At 55.6% G+C, this 11,447-nt stretch overlaps 1 protein-coding gene across 1 annotated transcript; it reads left to right on the plus strand.

The window, feature by feature from the left end:
• Positions 1-8,381: 8,381 nt before the first annotated feature.
• Positions 8,382-10,492, plus strand: CkaCkLH20_03008 (g1 s-specific cyclin; the record flags this gene model as incomplete). The annotated part of the gene is made up of 2 exons (XM_038885727.1): positions 8,382-8,772; positions 8,829-10,492. 2 exons carry the CDS (start codon positions 8,382-8,384, stop codon positions 10,490-10,492), a joined length of 2,055 nt encoding a protein of 684 aa, XP_038748926.1.
• Positions 10,493-11,447: the final 955 nt, after the last annotated feature.

Below are 11,447 nucleotides of genomic sequence, written 5' to 3' on the forward strand. Positions count from 1 at the left end.
TCTTCCACCCCCCCCCCCCCCCCCCCCCTCTCCTCTCTCCAGGGCCTTGGTGATCCCTCGCGCGTCGCGGGAAAGTGGGTGAAGGAATGTCACCAGTCACCAGGAATAGAAGGAGCCCCATCGAGGCCGTCTTGGTGATTCGCCTGGCAGATGCCCTCAGCCCCATCAGCCCACCATGCAGGCATGTCTCATCCACGGCGCCCGGCTGACAGTTGACAGCGACGGAGGGATCCTGCCGGAAGGCCCTCCGGAAAAGACCAACCCTCATGTAAGTATCTTGCTAGCCACGAGCCTTGCTCCGTGACGACGATGAGTCCGCGCGGTTTGCCTCTCCGCGACCCCGGATTTTGAGACGCGTTGGCAGTTGAAGGCTGAAGAAGTCACACGGCGGGTCGCTGGTCTCTGAAATCTTTCAGCTCCCGGTTAGCCGTGAAACCCTGCCTAGCATCTGCACCGCCGGCGGCGCCAAGCTGGCTTCGATATATTGCCAGAAGAGCGACTGCAACGAGTGACGCGCCAGGCACTGAGCTGACTGCTTTTGCGCTTCGTCGCGGCAAAGGTCATCCTGATGACCGACGCTTCCGGAGTGGCGGATATGCCGCCCACCAATCTTGGCTTACCTGGACGTGCCGGGCAACAAGTTTGCCTCGTTCCGAGCGCAAGCGCAAAGAAAAAGTCGCCGTGCTCAACGGAGGCAAAACGTGAGTTTTTTGCCGTACGCCACTGAACAGTCCACCCAAACGTCACGGTCATTGCGGTTCAAGCGACGAGCAAGACAATGCGCTTCCGTTGTTCTTGGAGAAGCCGGCCTTCCCCGCAGTCGGTGATTATGAATGATTATCATCGGCGAATGGCAAGCTCTCGATTTCACAGCTAGTGTTTCCGTGGAGTCACCCTGACGGAATATCACCAGACGAATCTCTCCACGTTCGTAAGTGTCTGAGGCATTTCGATACCAAGAGTACCAGTAACAAAGCAGCCGAAATACCGTGTTACGTCTTGTCTGTCACGAGACACGCGCTATCAGCCATGTGGTAATCGTTTTCACCAGCGGGAAATTGATGTTGCTTCAGAAGGTCGTCGCCTTAGTCATGATTTGATAGAACGACTTCGTGTGCTTTGCTCGGATAGACTCTCGGGCGGTGCTGAAACCCAACCCAATATTCCCGTGAGGTGGGGATCATCGTCCCATACGGGGTACCACGGCAAGCTACGCCAGAAGGGGACGCCTTCTCGAAGCATGCCTCTTTGGAGCGCTCGAGGCCCTTGATTATTGGTCTGGAACGACTGGCTCTCACCAACAGGCAGCCAACGTTGTCTCGGCCGCTCCTTTGGTGTGTCGCACTCAGGCCATCATCATCTATTGAGTTTTATTTTTCTCGTGTCGAGCATGATCGAAAAATTTCTTCAAGTACTGCTGTAGCACCTTGTCGAAGCTCGTGGCGCGATATTGGTCCCTTGATTTCCCGTCCGTCCACGGCGGTCCCGGATTCATTTCGTGAGCCGTCGACTGAGTCGTGTGCACCAGCCGCGCGGCAAATAGCGGCCGCGGCTTCTTGCTTCTTCCCGCTGGCATTTGTGGTTTCGACTGCTTCTTTTGATGCCCCTACCTAAATCTTCCAGAATAGCATCGTGAAGTTGTCTCAGCACAGACATGAAGCGTATGATCTGCTCCAATATTTGAGTTGTGAAGCGAGTCCGAATGACCACGGACACGTCTAAACAAGGATCGATGCCATTATCGCTTTTGACAGGAGACTGAAGGACGTCGGAGACAAATGTCCTGCTGCTATCGTATCGTCTGCTCCGCGCTCACTTTCAGTATGTCACTGGGTGATGGTCTGGCCATCAACGTTGACTCATCGCGGTAATCAGTTGCACACAGGCATGCGCCTATTGGTTGAGGGTCGTCGCGAATCGGGGGCTAAAGACGGCCGGAGTCCACTAGATGTTAGATGAGCGGTATTTGCAGAGTGAGTGAGTGCTCCTCTGCCACGGCAACGTGGCTGTTGAGTGGTCACTGCCCTCATCGAAGCCTCGGATTCTTTCCCCTGTCGTGAACAAGTTCTCCCACATTTGACCAGCCTGTTAGCGGAGGAAACTCCTGGAGAGCCAGCCCACCACGCATTGCGGTGAGCCATAGTGAGCAGTGCTAGCTGGCCTCTTCACCTCTTGACCTCTCATCCAGATGATCAGGGTTGCTGATGGCCCCTCCCCTTGTAAGCGACGGCAATCTGAGTTCGTTGGCATGCACGAAAGACGGTGATGCTGGCCCGTTAAAGGCTCGGCCGTCCAATGATTGTCTGCCGCGGGGCGGAGCGGGGAAGGCTGCGACGGAGGTGACTGAAGGTGTGTGACATGGCAACACGTTCGTTGGCGAACCTGCAGCTTGCTGTTGTATTGCAGCAATGTCGAATGCAAAGGGGGCGCCGACGAAATGACGGCATGTTTTCTTGGGATTCTTGGAAGTGCGCAGGCCGTAAACGCTATGCCACACCATCTCGAGACCAACCTTGATGCCATTCCCAGCCCCCATCTTCTAGAAATTTCCCGCCTGTTGAGGAATCTGTGGTGGGGAGATGGACGTCGCGGTGGTGGGCAAGGTTTTTGGTTTGGCCAGGACCCTGTTGGTGGCCATGTGGAAAATGCTCGACATTTCGCTGGGCAATGATGCCAAAGTCTGCAGGCTCGGTACGATTCGGAACGAATCTCGTGCTCACCAGGGTTGAATTGGCGGTCGGTGTGTCCTGGGCGTCCATTCTCTGTGTAGAAGGTAGTCCGGCGGGCGAGACGGACCAGTACATGCAGTCCGTGTATCAAACACGACAAGGCTATGACAGTCTGGCGAATGAGGAGGTCCTATCTGAGGACGGGAGCCGGCGGAGGTTTGGCAATGATTGGTCCCCCAGCGTTATGCTTCAAGGGAGAGAACGGCCTCCTTGCTCTTGCAACTACCGCCGGTGCAGTATTCTTGGGTACCTCGTGGAGAGAACCTTTGGGACTTTGTGTGTGAACCGTGAATTATGCAAGTGGTGCGCCGTGATGCTCCACTTGACGGAGATGTGCAAATGGTGGAGGTTAGCACGCATGTACCGCCTGGCGCGTTCCAGCATGATTGACCTCTTGAGGTGTATCATAGTTGTGGCTTAGGATGTTTGAAGCGTCTATTTGGAGTTCAAGTCGCTGGCCGTCACAGAATAGGGAAACCTTTCATCGCGATGTGCCAGTCTGTACTTGCGCTGTCGGAGGTACGCTCTCCAAGCTGAGGCCAGCCCGCGAACATGCGTCGCCAGAAACTGAGGCATTCTCCTGGAGGATGCAGCGGCGTACAGGCGCGGATGCATAGGTGAGGAGATGGTGACGGGATGCTCGGTTCGTGGGTGGACAGCGGGCTTCGGTCACATTCAAAGGAGGTTGCTGGTGGAGCAGGCGATAGGCGATAAGTGAAATTGAGACAAGTTCAAGCGGCCGTTACTCTTCCGACGTATTTCCCACGGCTCCCGAGAAGTCCATGATTGACGCGCGGTATGATCAGAGGCGCGTGTCGATGCTGATGAGAATGGGACACCGACACTGGCGGCTGACAAAGATGAGGAGGAGTAGGATCGGCTGAGCAATCGCCACGATTGGGCGGCAGACTGCGGCCGTGAACTTTCCCGTGGCCTCTAGGCGCGTAATCGCCTTGAATTATCGGTAAGCAGGCTGATCGGACTTGTTGAATTCTCGATTGTCGATTCTCGATCAAATGAATGTCCCAAATGCAGCAATGGAGCAGCGTCTCAAGCGGAGCCGTGGCGGAATTTAGGGGGCGCATTCGGTGTTTCGGGGGCTGATTTACCCACTGACGGCAGGCCGCGTTCGCCGGAGAGACGAGAGGCCCCAGCCCGCGCGAGACAGCGAAAGCGAGGCTTGGTGCTGGTGCTTGTGCTTGGTGCTCCGAAGACGAGAGGGAGCCATCGGCTGGAAGTGGATTGTTTTTGGCCCTGGCTTGGACTTGAGGCTTGCCAGGGCTGTTACGATGCAGCCTCCGTGCCTTGGAGCAGCGATGATGAAGTTCTCCGAGCCACTGAACACTGCGATGACCTCACCGCCCGGTGTCCAAGGCGGCATCGTGAGGTTTCCTTCCCTGCAGTGCAGCGCGGGACCCGTTCAGAGAGACCAGTCACCAGTGTGACCCGGCCAGGCGTGACCGTGACTGGACCCGTCAAGCTGGATGGGGCGGGAGTCGACCTCGGCAGAGAGTGCCGTCGGTTCACGAACAACACCCCGACTGCGAAATTAGGTGATATCACCGGGGACGCGATGACGGGCTGGTAATAAGCGCGATGCCTGGCGGCGGTTCACCAACACAGCCGTGGAGTTGCGTTGGCAAAAAATAACATGGCCAAAAAACGTGGCCTAGGGCATCGAGATTCTCAGCCGCTACGCTTTAATGGTGCAGCGCGAGTGTGTGCGTGTGTATCGGCATCTCTGGTAGGCGGTTTCTCGCCGAACCCTTAGTCAGAGACAGCTAAGATACCGCAGGAGTAATCGGGAACGTCGCGGTTGGCTGGTTTTGATGGCCTAAGCTCTCGAGGGTGGGTGTCATGATGGCATGGGAGGGACGAAGTGAAAAATTTGGAGGTGAAGCTTGACCAGCTGTGGCGAGACTTTGGGCGAGACAACAGCTGTTGTCAGTCGACTTGTGCCAATATTGCCTCGTCTGTCGATGCCCGGGCCCGTGGCAGCGCGTGCAGTCCGCCGGACGAAATGAGATGGATGCTGACGGCCGGCGCTCGTGATACCCTCACCGGCTTGGCTTTGATATGACCATCTTCGACACCATTTGCTTCATCCAAAGGGGCTGCCAAGACGGATTGTTTTTCCTGCGTGTTTGTGAAAACTGTGGCGATGCCCGGCTGTTGCTATAATAGATGATAGCCGACAGTATTATGTATGGAGTCCGGCGGAAGTTGGAGATTGGACGGGATAGATGGGACGGCGAAGCTGGCGATAACGGCTGGGGATTGCTTCGTCGTCGAACCGTGGGAGCAACTGGTGCTGGGGTGGCGGAGGGGCACAAAAAAGATGACTCTTCTTTTTTTTCTCTTCCTTGGTGAAAGCCTGGGGCTGGACAGCAAGCAGTTTGCCAAAAATCTCAAAGGATTGGGCGAGGGCAAAAGAAGGTGTGGTGGTGCTGCACAGGACTGGTTGGACGGCCTTTTTTAGGCTTGGCGGGCTAGTACGGATCCGGATAGGCCCATTAAATACATCCAATCAAGCAACAGCCTGGGACGAGCGCAGCCGGTGGTCACGGAATAAGCCAGAGCCAAAAGACGAGGAAGGAAGTCAGGGTTGGGCAGAATGCAGAATGTTGGAGGAAAGAGATGCAGAAACGAAAGAGTCAGACCCAAGAGAAAGGACAGATAATGCATGGAAGGCCTCAGAAGGCGGTGGGATTTTTTTGGTTGGAGAAGACGGATACTTTGGGCATGCCTCGGGTGGAAATAGGAAGCAGCAGTACCTTACAGCACCTGATGAAAGCCTGAACGAGCAAGCGACGACACTGGAGTGAGCCACAAGAGAGGGGAGAAACTTAAAGGCCGGAAAACTTGGGGACAGGACAGGACAGGACATGGCTGGAGTGGGGTCGAGGGATGCAGCTGCCAGTGTGTGTGAGAGTGTGATGGTGAGTGTGAGAGGTGTGTCGGAGAGAAGCATTTACCACAATGCTATGAGCAGCAAGCAGCAGCCTTTGTAGACAAGCCTCGAATTAAGGGAAGCAGTCGGTAATCAGATGCCATTAGCAATGAGAGAGCAGATGGCAAGAGAGACGGTCAAGACTGATGAATGAGAGATATCCGTAGGCAAGTGAATGAGCAATGGAAGAGAGAAGTAAGAAGTGGGGTACGTACCTATTTTTTTGGTTTTCGATATGCCCCCCTCACACTCATCCTCACCTCCCCGGGAAGGAAGACGGCAAAGACCCACTTTACGACGGCCGGGACACCAATCAAGCGGCCTCTCTGGATGAGACTCGCTGGGTGTCCGGCTGCATCCCCTCCCACCCCCAAAATCTCAAGGCAGCCCGGAAAGGTGGTCACTGAAGTGCGAGGTACTTGTCGCGACCGGTACCTCTGGCTGCCACGCCCACACCTTCCCGTGGTGTCCTGGCTTTCCCTGGGCCAGTCAGCGGTGTCAGAGGCACTGCAGAATGCCTCCCAGGCCAAAGTACACGCTCCAAAAGATACTTGCATGCCTTAGCTCACGTTTTCACCTTACCTCAGGACAGGCACCTCGCATCTTCCTGGCGACCAAGGCATTCAAAACTATCGCCGCGCCCACATCGCCGTGCACTCGTGTCCTCCCCCCCTTCCCTTTTCTTGCTCTATCGAACAATCGCCGTCGCCATGTTCGATTCCAAGGTCTAAACCAGTACGACAGCGACTCTCCGAAGTCTGCTAGACGTGCCTCTTCTCAGGATATCTGAGGAGAGACTCTAGACCAATCTCCGCTTATTTCTTTGTATCTCTGCTTTATGCTTTTCGCACGAATCTCCTCTCACCACTCTACTCACTCTACTCTCGCCATCCCCGTGTCCTAATTGCCCGGATTACTCTCACACGCAGTTACTCGCCAACAAGAGTCATCTCGGCCACCCTCGGTCACGTTACTCATCGAGCCAAACCACCATCACCACCACCAAAACCAGGACTCGATACAATCGCCATCACCACACCCCGGCCTTGTAAATCGCAGCGGCATTCACTTGTTCCTTGCGACTAACACCAAAAGGCTCATCCCGGATATATTCCATTTTCAGCTCAACGCCAGGCACAAGCAGGCTTTCAACTCCCTCGCCTTGGGTTATTTTGGACTGGATCGGACTGCAGCCTCGAGTCACCATCGACACCCAACGAAACCGGCATCTGCTCTGCTGCCTTGATCCAGTTACTCATTTTCTTGGGAAGACGAAAAAAAAAAGAACTCCCCGATACCCTGCCTTGCGCTACCTTTTTGTCCTTTTACCTTATACTCATTCTTTTAATCACTGTCCGATTACACACGACACTCACACGACGATTACGACTCATCCTTTCAGCCTGGCTCTCATCCGCTGACCCAGAAACTTCAACAACCTCCCTTCGCCACACTGCGTTGCGGTTTCGCCAAGAGTCAACTCCATCCGAGAGATAGAGAAGACTCTCAGCAGTGAGCTGCACCGCCCTCTCAAAGGTTAGTCTTTGGCCTGCAAGCACCAAGCTACGGAATCGCAGCAGCAGCAGCAGCAGCAGCTTTGCTCATGCTCAGCTACTGCTACTGCTACTGCTACTGCTACTGCTACTGCTACTGCGACTACCCGTCCCTCTTTTTTCCCCCTTACCCTTTCTAGTTCCTCCAAGCCACCCACCGATCACGCACACTTGTCCGGACCAGTCATCTTCTTCCAATACCCAACACAAGCACCCTGGTCGGTCGGGCTTCCCTAGGCTGCCACTCTGCCACTCTGCCACTCTGCCACTCCCTTTCTTCGCCTCCTTCCACCCCCAAACTCTCTCCCCTCCTTCTGCCTGTCCTGCCTACCACCTGCCCACTGCCCACGTCGTGTGCCAGTTGGGGCCACCTGTCTCGGCGGCAACGAACCAGGTACACCCCTTCGCCACTCGAGCGACCCGAAAGAGTCATCCACCACCTGGACCAGACAGACTTGAGCCACCAAGGCCACCAAGGGACCCTCCGACTTCGTCACGCCAGCATGTCGCCCCTCTGAACACGTTCAAGATCGCATGCCCGACCCAAAGAGTCACACCTCATCCCACCTGCTTCGATATAACCTCGACCTCCAGCCACACCTATCGTACCTGCATGTCATCACATCACCCTTACCTTACTTCTTCTCTCCTCTCCTCCTCTCCCCTCCTCACCTAACCCTCCGACTCCGACCTCGCTCAACATCACCGTTACTCACCCACTTCACTTACACCATCATCACCACTTGACTCGTCGCATTCGTCACTCAAACCAAACGGTGGCTATGCAGTAACTCACACTCAAACCAGACCACCTCTCATATTAGAAGCATTAAAACAACGATGCCTCTGATCCGAACTACGAAATCTACTCCAGTCGCCCGTCTCGCCTCGTCTTCCGGTAAAATCGTTCGTGTAAAGTCGGCTGTGGACTCTTGCGTCTAGAAGCCGCCTTCCATATCTACAACATTTAAGAACTTGACAACAGCCGCTATATGCTGTTGTGAGGTTCGCGTTTTCGATACGGTACCACGATCTGATTATACAAACCATCTACGGTTTACTCGGTTGACTTAGCTTGACGGCGACTGGAGGTACACCCCTACCTCGCTCGAATCTCCAACGCCTACAAACCCCCGCACTTATACCAAGATGAAGTACGTCGAAAGCGATTCGTCGGCTTTCGTCAGCACCTACGGAAACGGCATGTACAGTTCCTCGCTAGAATCTCTGGGTTCCGCCTCCTCGGGTTCTGTCTGGTCTGCCTTGTCGTCCCAATCATCCACTTCGACCTCTCCCACCAACACCTCCGACTCCGATTCCGCCGACTCCTACTGCTTGTCGCGACCCCAAGCCCGCGACACCGCTGTTAGATTTACGAGCCCCTGGGCCAAGCGACCCGTGCAGCAAGCGCCTGTCGCTGTCTCTGCCGAGTTGCGCCAGAACCCGAGGCGGACCGGCGCCAGCTCGACTCGCACCGGAGCTCCCCCGACTCTCGTGCGCCAATCCGACCGCAAGCTCAACTTTGTCGATAACCTCGTCGGTAAGCAGCAACAACAGCAGCAATGATCGATATGTGCCCTGACCCAGTCCTTCTAGATTCGTCGACGCAGATTGTCGAGGCCATCTGGCCCTTGTCTTCGGTCGTCTGCCGCAATGAGTTGGGTAGCAAGGCGGTTTTGCCCCTGCGCACCTTCATCCAGGAAACCCTGCGACGCTCGCGCACCAGCTACTCCACCCTGCAGGTCGCTCTGTACTATTTGATCTTGATCAAGCCTCACGTTCCCAAGCATGACTTCACGATGGAGCAGCCCGACGACAAGCACGAATGCCGAGCCCTTCAGTGCGGCCGTCGCATGTTCCTCGCTGCACTCATCCTGGCGTCAAAGTACCTCCAAGATCGGAACTACTCGGCGAGAGCCTGGAGTAAGATTTCAGGACTCAACACGGCAGAGATCAACCAGAACGAGATCGCATTCCTCCTCGCAGTCGACTGGAAGCTACACATCACCGACGACGTCTTCCAGAGATGGACGGAAATTGTCTTGAAGTATACGCCCCCGTCTCCGCCCGCCCCGGGAACGTCGACACAGTGGTACGCGCAGCAGAGTTCCAACTGGAAGATGGTCATCCTCCAGCTGAACCCCGAGCTCGACAACATCGAGGGCTTGATTCCTCACGCGCGTGTCACCCCCAGCCCGCGCGCCTTGGCTCGCCATCGCGCCATGCTGTCGGCGACTCAGGACTCTATTTCTTCGAGTGGTGTTTGCGGTTTGGGATACGACTCCTCGGAGCTTACTCCTACCCCGCGTGCTTTCCACACCCCCACCATCATGGAGCCTACCCCCGCTACTGTATATACTCCTGGCCGACTGGCTCCTGCTCTCGGTCTCCTTCCCACCCCTCGCCTCACCCCTCAGTCGAGCGGATACAGCACTCCTGCCGTGAGTGCTACATCCAACCTCGGCAAGGGCGGTGCCATGGGCCTCGCCATGGCCCAGGCCTCTTGCGTCTCTGTTGCTCAGTGTATGGATCGGTGGCCCGTCGCCAACACCTCCTCGCCTCAGGGTTATGCCCCAGTTCGTCGCTCGTCTCTCGCCAACTCAATCTCGACCGCGTCTTCTCCCGAATCGATGGTTTCCGACTCGTCGCGTACATCTCGCTCGTCCTCGATCTCATCTGCTTCGTCACTGGCTAGCGCGCCTGCTCTCAACCTGGGAGTTCAGGCGCGATTCCGGTCTGCGAAGCTGTGCAGTGAGAGGCCCAGCATGAGACCGACGATCACCTCGGTTCCTGAGGACTACGAAGAGAATTGCCTCACTTCGTCTCCTGAGTCTTACACCGGCCCGGTTGGAAGACTCGGTCAGATGTCGTTGGACACCCCGTTGGCCCAAAGAGGACTTGACGAGATGACCCAGGACCCTGCCAACGACGCTGCACGCGCACTGCAGGAACTTCAAAACTACCGCACCGACAACGCCACTCCCACTGCTCCGGTCTCGCGTAAGCGTGGCCGCGCTATCTCGATCGTTGACAACTCCCTCCAGGAGAATGTTCGGGATATGCTCTCTGGCAACTTTGCCGGCAAGCAGTGGTCTCAAACGCTGGTTCGCCCCAGAGCTGGCCAGGTCGCTCCGGCTGACCGTGGCTCTCCGGCTAAGCGCGTCTGCTGCGCGACGGAAGCGACAGAGGCCCACGAGGCCCGACTGCACTCGATCGGCGGCTACCGTGGACCGGGTATGTGGGAGGGACTTCTCAACTGAGCAAACATTCTGCGAAACTCCCTAGATACCCAACGGTTTAAACGTCAAAACAAAACTTGACCTTTCTTGTGCAATATCCTCCATTTCCTTTGTTAGAACGAAACCAACGGGGACGGCGGGGACCGGAAAGAGCTTTGATACCTACTTGGCGGTTCATCGAGTCATTAGAAACTTAGATGGCGTCAGGGAACGGCACGAAAAGCGTCGTAATTTTGCATGCATCACACGGATTCGGGCATTTGGGAGGTGGACGGCGAAGGAGGGATTTGTGGCGGCCATGTTTGCCGCACGCTTGTGTTTGTACGATCACCTGAAGAAGAGAGCCGCTTTTGCGTTGAATTTTTTTGCTATTTTTTGCGTTTACGGAAACAAGCAACTCGGAAACGGAGTTGCGCTATGGGATGGGAAACGACTGGGGAGGTCTCTCGTCGAAACCGAATCGCCCGCGATCAGAGTATGGGATTGTGTGACTGGGCGCTCGACGGGAAATCCGAAAGGGGCGACCGAACGAGTCGAACGATGGCACACCGTTCTCAATACCTCATGTACGCGATTCTGCGGTTATACGAAACCAATCGCGAGCCACACACCGGGAGGGACGTCGAAAAGTCTCGACACCAGAGACAACACCAAAAAAAGATGAAGATGACAAAGCACATCGGTCAAAGGCACATGTTCATTGGTACAATTCAAAAAAGAAACCTGACGCACACAAAGCGATGAAGCTATTATTCGAGAGATTCATAGCCAGCTTTCCTCTGGGAACACACAGAAACCAAAAGAAACAAGTTGTTGCTCTGTCCAAAACGGCCTATCAGACCTATCATGCTGGAAACAGCTCTGCGCCCATGCGTGTATGCCTTGCTACTGCGGCCTTGCCTTGCCGACCGTCGCGTACGGTAGGTAGGTTGTGACTGACAACTTCCCAGATTTTCGTTCTCGCCGGTTTTGACGG

This window comes from Colletotrichum karsti (genome assembly GCF_011947395.1).
Source record: "Colletotrichum karsti strain CkLH20 chromosome Unknown Scaffold7, whole genome shotgun sequence".
NCBI lineage: Eukaryota > Fungi > Ascomycota > Sordariomycetes > Glomerellales > Glomerellaceae > Colletotrichum > Colletotrichum karsti.